The 19,360-nt window shown below is 43.0% G+C and overlaps 1 protein-coding gene across 3 annotated transcripts in view; it reads right to left on the minus strand.

The window, feature by feature from the left end:
• Positions 1-19,360, minus strand: part of DOCK4 (dedicator of cytokinesis 4) — a 455,246-nt gene that overhangs the window by 148,430 nt on the left and 287,456 nt on the right. For all 3 annotated transcript variants that reach the window (XM_059171596.1, XM_059171597.1, XM_059171595.1), the window contains exons 14-16: positions 14,079-14,203; positions 12,833-12,995; positions 6,686-6,792 (exon numbers count right to left, since the gene is read on the minus strand). In XM_059171596.1, coding sequence (XP_059027579.1) covers positions 6,686-6,792; positions 12,833-12,995; positions 14,079-14,203 — 395 coding nt within the window. The remainder of the gene's footprint in view (positions 1-6,685; positions 6,793-12,832; positions 12,996-14,078; positions 14,204-19,360) is intronic.

Genomic DNA, 19,360 nt, shown 5'->3' on the forward strand with positions numbered 1-19,360 from the left:
AATCCCTCAGGCCTTCTTCAGCCAGACTGGAGAAGGGACTGTGCTGGGAGTACAACTCCGAAGCAGGGTAAGGGGGAGAGAAAATGGAAATGAACAACCCCACTCCGCGACTCTGAAGCTAAGAGTCCGTTAAGTCACCGAAAGAAGCTGGAAAACGATGTGCAGCACTGCCTGTGTGTTACTTGGAAATACTGATATGGAAGAGTCGGGGTTGCGTGTCCGCAGGCCTGTGAGTCTGAGACTGACCCCTGTGATGCTCCGGCCTTCCACAAAGCTCTAGTGCACACACGTGAGGCGTGGTCTCGTCACCAAACCAAGATCCAGTTACACCCCTCTACTAGATGAGCGGTTAAACACAAAGTACTTGCATTCTGGGGACACTTGCCCAACAACTGCTATGGGCATAAGGACAACTTTTTTCCATCACATCCGGGGCAGACGTGGAACAAGGCAATGAGGACATGAGAATGACAGAAACAAGACCATAGCCTCTTGAGGCCACTACCAGATTACAGGAACAAAACAATGTCATTGCCCCAGTAAAGGACAATATTCTGTGTTTCCTCGGATGGGCTGGGATCTGTGCAAGTCACCTCAAAATGGCGTGAAGTTAATTTATTACAATTTAGAGAGGAAGAATTGAGAACCAGCCCTCTGCTTTACTACACTTGAGACTGAAATCAGACCTGACAGGAGAAATGTGCTCAGACTCTCAGAGAAGAACTAAATGCAGGCTTTGGGAAGCCGTGGTGCTGTCTCAATGAGCTTTAAGAGGATACCTCTTAGCTTACGGTCTGTTCCTCTGCCCAGGGTTAAAACCAGTTGGCAGAGCAATGGATGGTACATCCAGGCCAGCTTGTTGACCCAATGTCTTAGACATGTCACAGAGAGCTGCAATGGTCAGTCACAAGCAGTGTTCCAGAAACATGGTGCCTGCAGTAATACAAACTGTGTGACCAAGCGATGAGCATCTAAGTTTTATGCAGAAATACACTGGTACGGAAGTTCGTCATACGTTAATCACCTTAAGGGGTCTGTAATTTTTGTACTGCAGAAAGTACGGAGTTAAATTTTAAAAACACAGTAAGTTAAACAGTCCAGTCGGAACTGTATTTGACCAGTTAATCACAACCAGATTTAAACAGCTGTGGTAGGATAACACCTTCTTTTAGGGACTCTCTCAGTATGATTAGCCATTCTGGAGGATATTATTAAAAGTTTATTAAATTCTTATTTGTCAGTCCTTTAACTTGGTGTTAAGAATGTACCCAGGAAATAAACACAGTCCCTGTCCCTGAGGGCATGGAATGTCTGACCCCTGCACCTGAATACCCATGACAAAGCTGTGATAAGGGCCACCGGGTTCCAGGGGCTGGGTTCCAGGGGCTGGGGACGGGGCTGCCTGACTTTCATAGAGAAGAAGAGGCGCACCCAGCAGGCAAGGCAGGAAAAGGCATATTCTGTGGACGAAATGGTAGCTATCAAGGTACTGGGAGAAGGAAAGCACATACAGGAGAATCCAGGGCCAGGGCAATGAAGTGCCATGTGGGAGGCTGGACTGGACTCCCAAACAGAAAAATGATGGTAGTGGAAGAACTTGTGAAATTCAGGTACTGCACAAAGGTTAATTTAGTTTCAATAAATATGCTGTAGTTACGTAAGATGTTAACATAAGGAGAAGCTAGGTGAAGGGTATATGCGAATTTTCTGTACTATTTTTTCTAAATCTTCTGTAAGTCTAAAATATCTTAAAAATAACCTTCTTTTTTTTTAAGATTTTTTTTTTTTTTATTGGACAGAGAGAGATCACAAGTAGGCAGAGAGGCAGGCAGAGAGAGAGAGAGAGGAGGAAGCAGGCTCCCTGCCGAGCAGAGAGCCCGATGCGGGACTCGATCCCAGAACCCTGAGATCATGACCTGAGCTGAGGGCAGAGGCTTAATCCACTGAGCCACCCAACCCCCCACCTTTTTTTTTTTAAGTACAGGTATATTCAGACAATGATAAAGACCTTAGTAAGTCTGGAACATGGGATTTCTCAATACAAAAAAGCCTTGGAACTGCTCTAGACCTCTCAGGAGAAACCGAAAAGGAAGGCTCCCATGGGGAGCTGCAGAATTTGAGGTGTCTGTGTCGAAGCCTGCTGTGGATGGTCAGGAGGCTAGTAGAAGCTCAGGCCTGGAAGTCCGGTGTGGCCGTCAGCAACAGAGGTGCGGTGATGAGCGAACCCATGGAAGTAGCTGAGACGGTTCGAGACCACAGGAGTCAGAGACGATGGCCAAGGATGAAATCCATGGTAACACCCAGGTGTAAGGAAAAAGACAGAAGGGTCCTCAAAGGGAAAAGAAGGATGAAACTCAGGAGAAAACCATCCAACAGACCAAAGAATGTGGGATTTTCAGGAAGGGTCATCAATGGTGTTACATGCTGCAAAGAAGTAAGAAAAGATTCTCAAAGTGGCCAGTGGCTTTAGCCACTTTTGGAAGACTGACCATGTCCTGGTATAATTCGTAAGACTGAAGAGGCTTTTTGGACGTCCCACTAATAGCTTTCAGTGCCAAGATCAAGTCCACCTATGAAGTTACCTTAGACTTTTTGTCCTTTTTTCTGTTCAGTATGGCACGTTTCTGTGTTAAGCGTATCAGCTTACTTCTAATTTTTAAAATGTTATAGGTGTTTCATTTTTTTTAAGGTGTTTAATTTTTAATTTCTCTCATGCTAAGTAATAAAACAAAGGTTATGTGACCCAGGTTGGGCACTAGTGATTTCAACAGAGAAAGTTCATTTGAACTTTGGGCACAGAAACAGCCTGAAGAGCAAATGGAACGCAAGGAGGTCGAGACTATGAGGGAAGACCAGCTTTTCATGGAGACGGAGGGTGACAGGAAGGGAAGGGGGAGGGAGTGGTCATTTGAAAAGGTTTTTGCTGGTTTTGTTTTTAAGAAAAAGGCTTGAGCGGGCGCATGATCTGAGAGAATACAGTCAGAAGAAAAGGAAACAGCTAGAGTTGCAGGAGGAAGAGGGGACAATGGGAAGAGCCGGGTCTCCGGGGAGTCGAGAGGGAGGGGGATCCTGAAGGAAGCAGGTGAAAAAATCAGGCTCGGAGAAGAGTCTTGGCCCATCCTCTGAGACAGGAAGCAGGAAGGAAGGGAAGGATGCCGGTAAGTTTGCAGGTGGCAGAGGAGAGAGCATGGGAAGTTAAGAAAGTTCCTGTCTGTTGGTTTCTGTTTCTCTGCTAAGTAGAGGGGAAGTGGGGGGGTAGGCAGAATGGTAAAATCTTGTAAACAGCTCTTGTTGGGGCTGATCTGTAGTAACTCATGGCCAACTGGGAACAATCACCCTTTGTAAGCTGCGTTGCAACTGTGTGACCTTGTCATGTGTCTCTCAGCCTTAATTATGATGGTTTTTATCAATAAGAAGTTTGAGGGGCGCCTGGGTGGTTCAGTGGGTTAAAGCCTCTGCCTTCGGCTCAGGTCATGATCCCAGGGTCATGGGATGGAGTCCCAAATGGGGCTCTCTGCTCAGCAGGGAGCCTGCTTCCTCCTCTCTCTCTGCCTGCTGCTCTGCCTACTTGTGATCTCTGTCAAATGAATAAATAAAAATCTTAAAAAAAAAAAAAAAGTAAAAAAAGAGAAATAAGTTTGAAATTTTACGTAGTCAAAGGTTTTTTTTTTTTTTGTACCTAATTTCTAACATATGAGCCATTCTTAGAAAGCCTCTCCTTTCCTCAATAGTATAAGATCGTAAAAATATTCAGTTGTATTTTTAAGGCTCTTACAAGTATTTTTTTTTTAAACCTTTAATCTGGTACTTGTTTTGGTCTAAGAAGCATGGTAGGAATCCAGCTCTTTCTTTTCCCCCAACACCCATCATGGTCATCTCAACACTACTTATTAAATGGGCTATCTTTTCTACTCAATGATTTAAAACCATTCCTCCTCCTTCCCCCCCACCATTTCCTACTTTTTTTAAAAAATAGTAAATTCAAGGCTGCAATTATCAGCAGGCTGTGAGTTTTCCTGCCATGGCAGAAGAAGGATAAGCATTATGCTCAAAATATGTTTTTATAATACTTATACTACAAGTGGCCTCAGGCTGAAACTGAACTTGTTGGCTCAGTACTATGAAAAAGAAAACCATGGTACCTACTAGACTAAAAACAAAAGTTGTTATACTTGGAGAGAATCCCACACCTCTTCAAAAAAGCAACACTGAATAACCTTAAACACAAGATAACACAGCTACTCAGGGTTCTTCTGTGGGCCTGATGCGTCCTGATGGGTCTCCTCAAAGCAGGTCTGCCCCAAATTAGACAGACACCATCCTGAGCCTCCTTTGTGGTTGAGAATTATCACTGGGAACACCTGCCTTTTAAATTACTCAAGCTCAAATAAATACATTTTCCTATGTTTTATGGATCAGAATTCTGAATACTCCATGAAAACTTGTACAAGGGTCTAAGCAGATTCAAAGCTCTGCTTATGGGAAAAGTTTTACCCTTGCCAAAATATACCCAACAGTCCTCTGGTATCAGAGTAGAATGGTTCTCTGTCTGGGAATCAATGCCAGTTGAACTCCGAAGTGCTTCTGTAGAGAAGCAAGGCCTGCTACCTGTCCTCCTGGCACTTTAAGTATATGGAGTCTTTAAACACCAACTATGAATCTTGGTCTTATTTGTATTCATTTGGAGGGGTCAACCTGGACTTGACTGGACAGTTAGCACCTGCCCCCAACACTGTCTAACCCACAGGGGAGAAAGCCCATGCTTGATGTACCATATAAAAGGGATTCATCCTTCTATACATTATTGGGTAACTGGAGCTCAGTTTTAATTAACCTAGCCCTGCCTTTTCTGAGTCAAGATTTAATGTCACACAGAGGTAGCATCACAAACACTCACACAAAATACCATTACGTCTTTTGGAAAATTGTAGCTAAAGACATTGCCTGTCATGTATCTCACAAAAGGCACCTCCCACCTAATAGTGAGATAAGCCGATTGAGTTCCTCTGTTTGCTTTATTGATTACTTGAAGATTTTTTTTTCTTTGTATTCTATCATTGTAAGCATCTTTAAGTTCCTTTTTGAAGTAGAGAGAACATAAGTGCCAGAAACAGAACAGACTTGAACTGTTTTGGTCACCACATTTCCAGTACCTAGAACAGTGCCTGTCATTTGTGGCCAACAAATGCGTTGAACAAATAACTAGAAAATAAAAGATTTAGAAAACATGCACATACATATCCATGCAGGTACCAGCATAAATGATGTGATGTGTTATGCACTGACATTCACTTTCTTAGCAATAATTCAAAGGTAAGGAAAGTTTTGTTTGTATCTCCTTCATTCATTCAGGGAATCTTTGTTGGCACATTGCATGTGCCAGCACCCCTGACGCAGGTGTTACTCTTACAGGATTCCTAAATCCACTGGAGTAAGCGGAGGGAGCATCAGATAATTAGGGAACAGTATTAAGAGTACCATGATAAGAGATGTGTCCAGATATCCAGAGAACTCACAGGAGAGTAGTTGGCCAGCTAGGAACACAGGGAGTGGGGGCCGGGGAGGGAGGACCATTCTTCTGATGCAGGGTGTGCTAAAGGTGCGCCTCCAAGGGTGAGCAGGAGTTAGCCACGAGGAGAGGCAGGGGAAAGCAGATCTCTAGGGGTGCCAAGGGCAGAGTCAGAGCAGAGAGAACCAGCAGCCAGTGGGAACAGGAGCTAGAAGGAGCTGGAGGTGGTCATGGTATCAAGAACAGAAGGCTTCAGAAGTGATGTGGTTGGGAGTTGAAGCTTTATACATCCTGAGGGGTCTGAGATTTATTTTCTCAGCAATCAGGAGTTTTTTTTTTGGGGGGGGTGGTTAAACTGGGCAGTGTAAACTAGTCTGACCGGTGCCTTAGATGGGTCACCCCAACAGCTGATGAAACCTGGACCAGAGGGAGACAAGAGCCAGGGGGACAGGACCACTTAGTGCAGGGGTGAGCTGGGAAGAGCCTGGGCTGTCATGTGATCACAGAAACAGAGAAATGCAAAAGAGAAGTGTTTTTGGAGGAAATTGTGTATTTTAATTCTGTGTTTTACAGTGGCTAGTATTTCTCTTCCATACTTTATTAGTACTAGTATTCCCAGATAATTTCTAAGGAGCTCTGGTTTTACTGATTTTCTTTTCATTGCCTACTACAGTCTACTTTGTTCCCAATGTTTTTATGACGATTCTTGATGCACAAAATAGAAAGTGACAACTGCTGACATTGTTAGGACAGAGGACCACCTAACTTAGTGAGAGCAGCAGACCAGAAACATGTAACGATCACCCTGTTAGGTTTACTCCTGGGGCACTATGGCTCTAGACAGGAAAGCATGTATGTACTGGAAATATTCAAAAACCTATTTTCAAGTTTACTGAATCTTCTTATAGCAACAGAAAGGACTTTAAGGTCAACACAAAGACTTACCCAGACATCTACACCTAAGTTAAGATAAAGATATAAATCATCTTTAAAACAGGCTTCATGATGACACAGAATATACAGACCATCCTTTCAAAAAGACTCCTTCCTAGCAATCTTCCAAACGAGTATTCTTTTCAGTCACTTCTTTCTCTTTTCCAGAGTGATAACAAGATAATGAGTTAATAATTCAGTCCTGTTTATCACAGCCCGCCGCCAGCATCTGACTGATGTTACCTTATGCACGATGAGCTCATGAGTGCCATCTGGAAGAGTCCTACCATCTTCCTGCATCAGGGGGACGAAGGAGAAACCAAACAATTTCTTCTCTCCTTTCTCCTTTGCTGTGAGAAAAGAGAGAAAGAATTATTTGCTTTTTAAAATGCCTGTTTATACACCTGTGTTCAGACTTGGACTGCCAACAAGCATGATCAAGAAAAACAACCCAAGCTCACCAGTTTCCTCTACATAACAGAGAGCGCTTTTGTGATGAGACCTCTACCTACAGTAGCCACCTTCCAACCCGTATTCCTGCCCTGTAGCCTGCAAAGGACACTGCCTGATGAATTTTCTTCACGGGACTCACTATCCGAAAATACATTTTAAAAAAATTTCTGGATTGTCTGTTTTTTCTCTTCATCTCCTATCCTTCAGCCCCAGCCATAAGCATCACTGAGGGCAGGATTCTTCTATGTTATTTTATTTTAAACTTGGTACCTCAAAGAGTGCCAGGAACATAGTAGGTTCTCAGTAAGTATATGTTAAATCCATGAACAAGTGAATGAATGGACGTGAAATTTGATGTTTTGCTTATTACTGATGCAAAGGTGGTTTCTAGGCTCTGCTTGGCCTATGACAGAACTTTCCCTGTGTCTACATGTGTGATGAGGACAGAGAGCCCTGTAGAAGCTACTTCCTTGGGATCTTAGACATGTGGATAAACAACATGAACTGCTACCTGTAGTTTAAGAAGAGCCTATTACAGTAGTATTCTGGAAGCTGGACATGGGGCCATGAGGTTTTCATATGCCTAATGAAGAATTACAAGGGCTGGAAAGGTTGAGGGTCATTGGCAATTATGTACAGAGAAGGAAACTGACATCACATGATATTAGGGAACTTGCTCTAGATCTTGAGAACCATTCCAATTCTTTCTACCAACTTCCTTCTTCTCCAAAAATGGAGAAAGCATTAAAAAGCAACTGGTTGGTTCAACTTGACTGTCTCCTTGTATTTAGATGTTCAGGAGCAAGTTCCTGGGCCTGCAGCCTATCCTGGGTGGGACGGTTATTCTTTCCCACACAGAGGAGGAAGTGGAGCATTATACTTGATAGAAAAGTTCAGCTCTGGGAAAGCAGTAAGGTCTGAGCTAGAGAAGTTAGATATGGTGACCTTGAGGATCAGACAAGAGACTTCAGCAACATATCATTCCCTCACGATTGCTTCTGCCATTTCACCACGGGGAAGTGGGACTCCACATAGAGAACAGTAATTTTGGCTTGGTGGTTTTGGCCCCTAGCATGAGGACATCCCCGAAAATGTGATTCTAGCAAAGTATTTTTTTCTAAAGTCATTAATTTCAACCCCAGAGAGAAACTGGGAAAATATCACTGTTCTTTGAAATTAAGTGAAAATCACAGTGAAGATCTGTAGGATGAGATTTCTACATCAATGAGAGTGCTGGCTATGGAACTGAAGATTTGGGGGAAAAGACGTACTTAGAAGTAATTTCCCAAGTTAATGTGACTATCTTTTTGTGTCATTTTTGGTATTTAATTTGGAAGGTAACAGGAGTCTGTGAATGAATAAAATTAGCAAAGGTAAGAAAAAAGGCAATGGTTTCCCTGAATTTGTCTTTTGTTATAAAAGAAAAATAAACACCAAAGTTTAAAGTCCATGGCCTTTTGCCCTGAGCTTCTAGATCAGCATTAATAAGCTGATGTGACCCCCTCTTTTTACTAATAAAGACCCTACGTTTATGGATTCTACCTCCTAACTTTCCAGTCCGCCCTGATACCCCAAATCCAACAACTGTGCCCTGGGACCTCCGATTTACTGACCTCCTTCCCCAGGCCTCTCCAGCCTCACTTCCCATTTCTAGGCTCCATCCTTCTAACCACTGTGAATCCCGTCTACCCACTATGCCTCCACACTTCCCATTATTATAAGGTAGCACTACACCGGGCTGAAACACAACCTGCACTTTAGTCTACACCTGCGCCACACTAATCTCACTTTAATTAACACACATTAACCACAGATGGGCCCTGAGCTGGGCAGATTTGCCGCATTTTCCTACCATCTCACCTTTTGACTTTTGAGACCAGGGATTTCATCCATCTTCTTCCCTTCTCAAGCCGCCAAAACCTCAGCATGGTCCTCACTCTCAGCAGACACGCAGAGGACCCCCACACGTTCCGCCCATTACCCCACCTGCATGGGCCCTCCTGCACTATTGCCCAAACTGTCCACTTAACCCGGAGCACTGGACCTCATGCTTCCCTTCCTCAAGGGCACTGCTCCTACACTTGTCCCCTCTCTCTTCTACACATCAGTTTGTTCTCTCTACTGAATCATTTGCACCAAACATGTTTTAGAACTCCAACTTAGAAAAAAATCCCTCCCATGACCCACCATTCCATCCCATTTCTCTGCTCTCTTGTAGTCTCTTTTTTTAAGATTTTATTTATTTATTGGACAGAGAGAGAGATCACAAGTAGGCAGAGGGTGGTGGGGGGGAACAGGCTCCCCGCTGAGCAGAGAGCCCGATGTGGGGCTTTATCATGACCTGAGCTGAAGGCAGAGGCTTAACCCACAGAGCCACCCAGACACCCATCACTTGTATTCTTTATAGCAAAGTTTTGGGAAGATCTGTCTGTACATACTGCTGCCCTTCCTTTCCTCCACCTCACTCTTGGACAAACTCGCACCAGGCTTTCATCACCACCAATCCACTAAAACCACCTGTCAGGTTCAATGACTTCCATGATGCCAAACTGGGTGATGATCACTCTGTCCTCCATTTACATGATTTATCACTGGCACCTGACATAGCAGATCAATTTCCTTTTGAAAACCTTTCTTCAGGGCGCCTGGGTGGCTCAGTGGGTTAAGCCTCTGCCTTCGGCTCAGGTCATTATCTCAGGGTCCTGGGATCGAGGCCCGCATTGGGTTCTCTGCTCAGCAGGGGGCCTGCTTCCTCCCACCACCACCCCACCCCACCCCCGCTCTCTGCCTGCCTCTCTGCCTACTTGTGAACTCTCTCTCTGTGTCAAATAAATAAAAAAAATCTTTCTTCAATTAACTTCCTGGCTTCTATTCCTGGATTCTCCTTCCACCTCATTGGCTATTCTGTCTTAATTTCCTTAGTGGCTTCTTCTCATTCTCCCAAGCTCTCAATGTGGAAGTACCCCACAGATCCGTTCTTGGACTTCCCTTTCCTATCTAACCTTACTGTTTAAGTTCACATCTGGTGTCACGGCTCTGAGAATCAGGGTCATCAGTGATATGCTGGAGCTGGCCCGTCGTGGCTTGCAAGAGTTGGCAATGTGCATCTTTTCCCAACTCCAAGTTCAGTGACGGTCATGTTGGGAGCTTGAATTTGGCCATGATGGGGGTATTTACTCAATGGAAGTCAGCAAATCCTCTAATTCAGGGCTCCCTTCTCCCCCAGCTCAAGTGCTGGTTATTAAATATTTACTGTACACCACTGAACTCTGTGTCCTCCTTCTCAAGTTTAAGTCTCTAGCATGGATAGCATTCAATGGTCTATCTGACATCTTGAATGTTTAGGAGACCTCACAGATTTCACATGCAATGTTTGGTTTTTGCTCTCCAAAAAGGTTTTTCCTGTTGCCCTCCCCACTTCAATAAATGATCACTTCATTCTCAGGCCAAAACCTTGGGGGTCATCCTTGACTCTTCTCCTTCCTTCAAGTCTGGTCTATCAATAAATCTGTGAAAAAGAATTGACCTACTATCATTCTAATGCAAACCATTTTAACTCGGAGGACTGCTGAAGTCTGTTGGTCTTTCGGTTCCCACCCACAACCCATCACACAAAAGCAGACCAGTGCATCTTTAATCTAAATCCTCTTATGGCACTCCTTGCTCCAAACAAAGTCTGAAGTCTTGCCCATGACTTACAAGGCAATGTGGGATCTAGCTCCCTCCCTACGTCTCTGGCCTCATCTCCAAACTCTCTCAGCTGCTCATTCTGGCCTCCTTGATATTCCTTGAATTGCCAAGCATGTTTCAACCTTAGGTGTTTTATATTTACTGTTCTCTCTGCCTATAACTTTCTTTCCCCAGACACCCAAACGCTCATGCCTTTATTTCTTTCAGCTTGTTGCTGATACATCTCATTATTGGAGAGCTTCTCTCTGACTGCCCTTTGTAAAACAGCATCACAGCAACATCCCTTTCCAGCACCTAATTCCAGTGTAATCTTCTTTACTAAGCTTAGAACAGCCTGATACACTACCATGTAATTATTTGCTCAGATACTGTCTGTCTTCCCTTCTTAGCAGGAAACCTCTATGAGAGGAGATATTCTGTTGTGCTCACTCATGTATCTCCAATGCCCAAGGAAGTGCTGGACACATAGGAAGTGTTCAGGAAACATGTGTTTTATGAATAAAACATACTTCTTAAATAAATATACCTACACAGGGGCACCTGGGAGACTCAGTCAAGCATCTGCCTTTTGACTCAGGTCATGATCTCAGGGTCCTGGGATGGAGCCCTGTGTTGGGTTCCCTGCTGAGTGGGGAGTCTGCTTCTCCCTCTCTCTCTGCACACCCCCCTCCCCACTGCTTGTGCTTTCTCTCTCTCAAATAAATAAATAAAATCTTGCTTTCTCTCCTGCTTTTGCTCTCTCAAATAAATAAATAAAATCTTAAAATACACACAGACACACAGAAATATTTGGGAGCTCATGTGATTAAGTAATTGCTCTGATTATTCAATTTATGGGACTATGGGGATTTTTCTCCTTCATGCTTGTGCTGTTTCTTCTGAACCTTAACAATGAATATTCAAAACCCAAACTGACACTGTGAACAATGTTTGAAATATAAGGACAAGAGGACAGATCTAATGGGTTTTCCTGAAAATTGCCTTTCTTCCATTTTCCAAGTTCTGAGTTAAAATAAATCTTTCCAAATGCTCTTTCTTCCTTTTCTCTCATTTCATCTTTACTTTTCTCTCTCTTTTTTTTACCTTAAAGCTCAAAGCTTGTATTAGCTCGACTGAGAATTTATAACAAAGACTAGGGAAGGTATGCTACGGCATCATTCCAAGTGCTTTCCGTTTTGCCACTCTAAATCCTTCCCATAACCCTCCTCTGGGAATTTGGGTTAAATTTGGGAGAATGGTAAGACCTTGCTAGTCATCTCCCGACATTCTGAAACATCCACCAAAGAATAATTACTGGAGCTCCCTGAGCCAGTTCCAAAATATGCCATCATCCTTGCAATAGACAGTCGTCCTCTCTCTGAATCCTGGGTGAATTACACGGCACTCAGGAGAGGTCACCGCATATCTACTGGCAATGGCCCATTCTTTCCAGACTAGAGAGGAGCCTGCTGCTTCTCTAGTAGTGATTCCTCTGGTAGTGTCCAAGTTATACTTCAGAGACACAGGGACACCAGAAGATGGGAGTGGGGGCTTGAGAGGGTGGTAAAGAGTGCAAAAAAATTAAAGTAGAGATGTCAAGAAATGACAATTTTAGGGACAGTGGTGTTCATATGGGCAAATCCTGGATCATCTCTCCATTTTGGGTTTTTTCAGTTCTGTAAAACGAAGCAATTACTTCACATCATCTCTAAGGCCTATTTGACTGACATTACCTGTCATTTGAACACTGAGACTGCACGATGATGCAGATATAGGCAAATCAGATATCACTCTGAGCCAATCGGAAGCTCTCCTGGGGACTTCCCAGGCCCAGAAAGGTCCTCCTGGGTTCCCCTGAGCCAGTGTGAGAGCTGGGTGAGCTCGTGGCTGGAGAACAGCAGATGGGTTAGGACTACCTAAGCTCCCCTGAGTCAGACAAGTTTTTGATTCTGTGAATCCCCTTTCTGTCTCATCTTTCCAGACTATGAAACTGATAAACTCATTTTTATGAAAATGAATGATTTAAGGAGAACCCTGCAGACTTCCCTATGTATTGTTTCCCTCCTTTTCCTTCCTGAATGTTTCCACAGAGGTTATTGGTTCTTCGAGAAGTGAGCCCACTCACCTCTCAGGACTCCACTGACCTTCACCTCTCCCTCTAGAAGGTCTCTGCTTTGTTACCCTGTCTGCAGGTTAGCCCACACTGTCAGTACAGCTCAGCAAGCGCCTTACCCCAGCACAACAAAGCCAGCCCCAAGAAACACTTACTGGAACAATGCCGAAATTCAAAGCGGATGTGCGCGCCCCTGAATTTATCCACAGGAATGGGAAGTTTGAGCAGTTCGGACCACCTGGGACTGTTGTTATGATAAAGCACGAAGGAGTGGTACTCACTAGCTGGCGGCTCTCCAGAGCCGAAGGAGATAAAATCCTAACAAAGGAAACACGCGGGTTAAAGACAGCTTCATTTAGAGATTATCTGAAAAACAGCGGAGCAATTGCTTTGCTCTATCTGCCTGCTCCCCAAACGGCACTTCATGGAGAATGACCTCCCCACCCCGTCCTTTGCAGGGCTGTTTTACACCTGCTTCTGCCAGCGGCTGCTTCTGCTTAATGCCCATGCACATCTCCCAGGGCCTACTGTGCTGGGGGTGGACCCTGGGGACAAGTACGAGATGGGCAACTGCACGCCCAATTTGGAGTTCAACTACGCGGCAAAGTCCTCAGCCTGCCGCTGTCACAAGCCGGTTCTGTGCCTCCCTGGGAAATGCAAGAAGCTGCAAGGCTCACACAAAACACTTCTTGCACACAGGAACCTGGTATCACCACCCCAATCAGTAACAGCTCACTTGTCAGGCCCTATTTTGATCAAAAGGAAAATACATGGGATGAAATGTGGCAGTTTTTATTTATTGTTTTTTTTTTTAATTTTTATTTTTTATAAACATATATTTTTTATATACATATATTTTTATCCCCAGGTCTGTGAATCACCAGGTTGGTGGGAATGCAAGCTGGTGCAGCCACTCTGGAAAACAGCATGGAGGTTCCTCAAAATGTTGAAAATAGAACTGCCCTATGACCCAGCAATTGCACTATTGGGTATTTACCCTAAAGATACAAATGTAGTGATCCAAAGGGACACATGCACCCGAATGTTTATTTATTGTTTTTAAACAGTCGCCAAAGACCAAGTGTTCATCTCCAAAACTAGGACAGACGAAAGAGGGAGAACGGAATGACAATAAAAACGCGACATTTAAAGAAGAGCTGCTGTGAGGAAATTACTGCCACAATTCATGAAACAATCCAACTGTAAAACCTTTTTGTTTCTCTACTTGCTTTTCTGGAGGGTATTTCAGTGATGAGAAAAAGGGAAGAAAAGTACACAAGGGTAGAGGAGAAAAGTCAGATCGAAAAGAATGCAAACCAGAAATTAACTGATGACATTGAAGGTGAACCCAAAATGATGACGTGGGATTGTTTTACCATCAAGGACCCAGCAGGCACATACCTTTAAGATCTGGCCACTACTCTCCACAATGAACATGGTCACTTCCACATTTCTGGCCACGCTCTTCCCTCCTTTCTCAAATTCTCCCCTTTCTATAGTGATGTATAAATCATTTCTCATTTCACCTAGTAGGAAAATTAAAACCATGTTTATATATGTGTGTGTGTGTGTGTGTGTGCACGCGCATGTGTGTGCACACGTGAGTATGAAACTAGGAAGTGTAGTAAAATACACAATCAAGAAAAGCCTTAGTCCATAAAATGTACTGTGATAGCATACATATAAAAGTAAAAATATTATACTTACACTTCTATCTAAGGGTCCCCACCCTCATTGCCAATATGCAAGAGAAGTGAAGGCCAGCTTCTGCTGGTCTGAATTTGCAATACTAAAAATGTTCGGTTAGGAGGTGAGTGCAGGGATTGCGTAGGAAGGTGTTGTCAAGTTTCACCATTTTTCAATATTTTCCTCATTTCATTTATGAGGTGTGATTACAAAATGACAGCCTAGCAGGGTGGCTCAAAGAAGCCAGTCTTAATACTTTATAGACACAACACTTTAAAAGTAGAAGAAATACCCAAATGGAATAAAATGACAGGACTGCAAAGGGTAGAGTTACAATTTAAATCTTTTTCAAAATTCGTGGACAAAATGATCTCACTGCTGAAAGAATCCAGGTTAGTGCTTTATGAACACAGATGTAGAATAATTCAGTTATGCAGACAAACTTGGCTTCACATTCCTTACCATAACGCTATAAAACAAATAAGATTCAAACTGACATAGTCTATGAGTGCGTATGCCATTTATTTTTTTTTCTCCATTGGTGACTTATAAAATTTACTGCTCCAAGAAAAAAGAGAAATTTGATGCCAAGGAGCAAACTTAGGCAAACAGGCTAAAAGAATGTTTTTCCTTTCCTGTAAGAATTAAGGGTAAGTGGTGAGTGACTAGGGAAGTGAGAAAGAAGTAAACAAACCATTACCATAAAGTTTTTGAAGATTAATACTGGTAAGGTCAGCAGAGTTGAATTCACTTTTACTTAACATAGTTTTCAAACATTAGAAGAATCACTGTCAATACCCTTTGTTTTTTCTCTAATAAAAAAGTTCTCCATAAAAAAAGCACAGATCACTAGAAGGAACAATAACCATACAAATAAGCCCACAACTGGGAGATTTAGAAAACTTCCTGACCAAAGCGTGTTCAAGAAAATATTCTAGCTTTCAAAACCATGGGGGAATACCAGTGTGACTGGTCACTTTCCTCCACGAAGACCAACTTTTGATGATGGCATCATTTATGAATGACCCAAGCTGACCGGGAAACAGATAGCCCATAAAAGAGAGAAAATGAGTAAGTCCCAAAAAGGATGAAATCGAAACCACCCTTTACAAAGAGCATGTAAAAAATACATGGGAATTAACGGATATAGTGGTCTCTGGCTTATGCATTTCTAGTAGTCTCAGACAAATCGATTTGGAGAGGCAACGATCTTGGAATTCCTGGAGGAAACCAATGTGTTTCACCAGATTTAAAATTAGATCTATACGCTTTATAACTGTTTTGTTTGAACCATCTCTTTTGTTTTAAATTTGTACAGAATGGCCCGGTAAATTTTTATAAGCTTGTTTGATTTTGTTATTATATGCATTCATTACTATACACATACGCATCCTTAATATAAACTCATTCTAACAATTTAATAATCCCATTACAAAACGAATGGTACATTCACAGGCTCTGTCCTCTGAATCAACCAATTTCAATCAAATCAAAATAGGCCTGGTACGCTAATGGTCTGCACACGTGTTCTTTCAAGAATATGTCTGGGAGGAAATTCTTGACAATAGTTTCCCCACTAACAGATTTGGCAGATGAAAAAGCAACACTCAGTTCAAGGTAGTTGAGAGCAAAAGATGTCTGTTAACAAGAATTCAATTCCTTTGCTTCTTAGAGTAGGTGACACGTAATGAGCGGCTCTGCTTACGAACAGACTACAGCATACGCTGATTAATGGGAAGTATAGCTACAGGGTATCTACCTTAGGAAGTTCTCAGAATGAGTCATTAGCTAGTCCAAACCACATGGGATTAACTGTCCTGCAAAATGAAGAGTGTTTCTTCGGGAGGGGCCTTCCATGCTCAACTTTTGAAAGGAATGGCAACTCTGACTTTAGCAAAGGCAAGAGAGGATGAGGGAGGTTCGCAAGGTGACCAGTTCTCCCCAGGCTGTAGGCTAGGCCTGAAGGAGGAACGGGGGTGGTGGGGAGAGGAAGGTAGCGCCAGTGTTAGGAAATTCTGCCTCCATGTAGTCATTCAGCAAAGATATTCTGAGCTCCCACTATGGGCCAGATATTATTTTAGGTCAGGTAGACACAGCTGTGAACAAAGCAAAAATCCTTTTCCCACAGCTAGGATTCTAGGAATGGGGAAGTCTTTAATAATGAAGTCAAATATATAGCATGTTGAATAATAATAGGAAGTGGTGGGGATAAAAGTAAGACCAAGAAGGGGCATAGGGACTGCTGAACGGCGGCAGAGGGGATGTCATGTGAGGAAAGACCTCTGAGGAGATGAGAGATCTGAGGAAACTATGCTGTAGTTTGATCAAGGAGCAAGGCTGGAAATGGCATCGGCTTCCTGAATCGATCCCCAAAGCCTGTTTCGCTTATACCACAGCTGAATTCTTCCATCTCTTCTGATTTCAGAAAAGTTCAAAGAAGCCTAAAGCATTCAGAGTTGCAGGAAGATTGGAATAAAAGATCTGATCCAAGTCTCTCTCTCTCTCCCTCACGCTGCTCTCTGCTCCATGTGACTGAAGTCTGAACAGGGTAATATAAACCTCTGGGCCTCAAGATTTTGTGTTATTAAAATAGGGGTAGGAGGGACAAGAAGACTACTTTGTTATGTTAGGCTGTGTCTCTGACTTAGAGAAGAACTTCAGAAATACACACATTCATAAATGTGCAACGCCTTTTTCTCTTGCAAACCTTTTAGACTCAAGTAGGATGTGTCTGAAAAGAGAACACAGAGCAAGGAGAACATTTCTCCCAAATGATATTCTACATGCGTCTCCCCAGGAATTCTGCAGCTTGCTGCGTTCTAATACCGCAAGGTACCCACCTTGCCAAGATAGGCGGCAGGAAACAGTTGAAACATGTGCTAATTAAAATCAATACACTTGAGGTCAGCTCTGGAGAAAACTAATAAGCCCAAATGGCATTAAGAAAGCATCTTGGGTAATGAAGAGAGCAACCATAAAGTGAGCAAGAAATAGAGTCACAGCACTAGTGTGAAAAACTACTTTCCTGACAATGTTTATTAACACCCTGCACCTCTCAAATTTAACACTGTAAATTTGATGGGCAGAACACTTTCTTCTGTTCAGCAGGCCCACAGGTTCTGCCCATGTGAGGGCTTCTGAAAATATCACTGTAGACAGAAAAAAATGTAAGGTCACAACAGTGGGACCAAATACAAAAGAGTTCAGTGACTGCATCAAATGGGGTTGATTTATGGCTTGACCTCAAGAGCCAAGAGGCTTCTACCAGTAGCTGAGAACCATGATCTTTGATTCTGGGCTGTGAACTCCCTGTGTAAAGCCCGGTAGCGTAAGCTCACATCAAGTAAACCACTGCTCTCAGCTACGGGCTGATCAGGGGGCCTTAATCTGCGCTGGATGTTTGTTAACATTTATGGAACTGGACAAGAAAAGTTTCTGTCCCTTCATCAAAAACAAGTCAACATGGGGGGGGGGGCGGTGCCTGGGTGGCTCACTGGATTGAGCATTTGCCTTCGGCTCAGGTCATGATCCCAAGGGTCCTGGGATAAAGTCCTAGATTGGGTTCCCTGCCCTATGGAGAGCCTTCATCACCCCTCTCCCTCTGCCTGCCGCTCTGTCTACTTGTGCTTTCTGTCAAATAAATAAATAAATAAAATCTTTAAAAAAAAAAGTCAACATGGGTCTGAGACTAAGAACTTTGATCATACTAATGATGAGGACGTGGTAGTAGATAGATGGGAGCTGGGTACTTTGCCAGGTGCTATAAAGGCAACAGCTCATTCAACTTTCACATCAACATTTTAAGAAGGCCCTATTATTTCTATTTTATTAATAAGAAAACAGATGTGTAGAAATTAAGAAATGTGTCCAACATATCATCAATGTATATTAAAATAAAATCATTTTTTAGTATGAAAATGTGTAATTTAACAGTGTGAGAATGGCCATCAAATCATCTAGTGCAATTCAACTTTCTTCGCCAGACCAGTGCCTTAAGCAAGGAAGGGATGAGTCCTAGTCTATTCTGCATGGCTCAGCCCAAGCTTGAAGTACTGATTTCAGTTCTAGAGACCATCTTTACAGAACCGGGACAGATAGGAGCAGTATCATTCAGATCATTAATAATACAGAGAAAGGGCTTAGAACCCATCAGAGGAGGAATGACGGTGACAAGACAGTTAACTGAATTAAAAAATGTTGAGGTTGCAAGCAGAAAAACACAACCCAATGGATAAAAGGTGTAGAGAAACTGGTCCAACACGACAGAGGTCATTCTGAGATATGCTGTGTTCTCGGCCATTATCAATATTTAAGTATGTGCCAGAAAACCATCACCAGGAACCCGAGGAAGAAATTCATGCAATGGATACACTGGTTGGGCTGCATGACCCTTCACGTGTGCAGCAGGCAGAAAAATGACACCCCCTGCACTCCCAAAAGATGTCCCGGTCCTAATCCTGGGAATCTGTGAATATGTTACCTTACACAACAAAAGGGACTCTGTGGCTATGATTAATTAAGTAAGGATCTTGAGATGGGGGAGATTTTCTTGGATTATCAGAATTATAAGAGTCTTTATAAGAAGACTTTATAGAAGTCTTCAATAGAATTATAAGAGTCTTTATAAGAGAGAGAGGGAGGCATGAGGGCCAGAATCAGAGAAGAGGATGTGATGAGGGAAGCAGACATTGGCATGATTTAGGGCCATGACCCAAGAAGCGCGGGCAGTCTCCAGAAGCTGGATAAGGCAAGGAACTAAGTTCTATCTTGCAGTCACCAGAAAAAATATAGCCCTGCTAATAGGGTTTGCTTTTAGCCCAGTAAGACCTGTACAAAGTTTTGATCTCCAGAACTGGAAGAAAGTATTTTTGTGGTGTTTCAGCCATCCCGTCTGTAGTGATCTGTAATAGCAGCCATAAGAAACTAATACAATATGCCATCTGTACCCAAGATTCTACCACCTCACGATACAATGACAGGTGGGGGGGCAGGGACAA

The sequence above is a fragment of the Mustela lutreola genome, chromosome 4, assembly GCF_030435805.1.
Source record: "Mustela lutreola isolate mMusLut2 chromosome 4, mMusLut2.pri, whole genome shotgun sequence".
NCBI classification, from domain to species: domain Eukaryota; kingdom Metazoa; phylum Chordata; class Mammalia; order Carnivora; family Mustelidae; genus Mustela; species Mustela lutreola.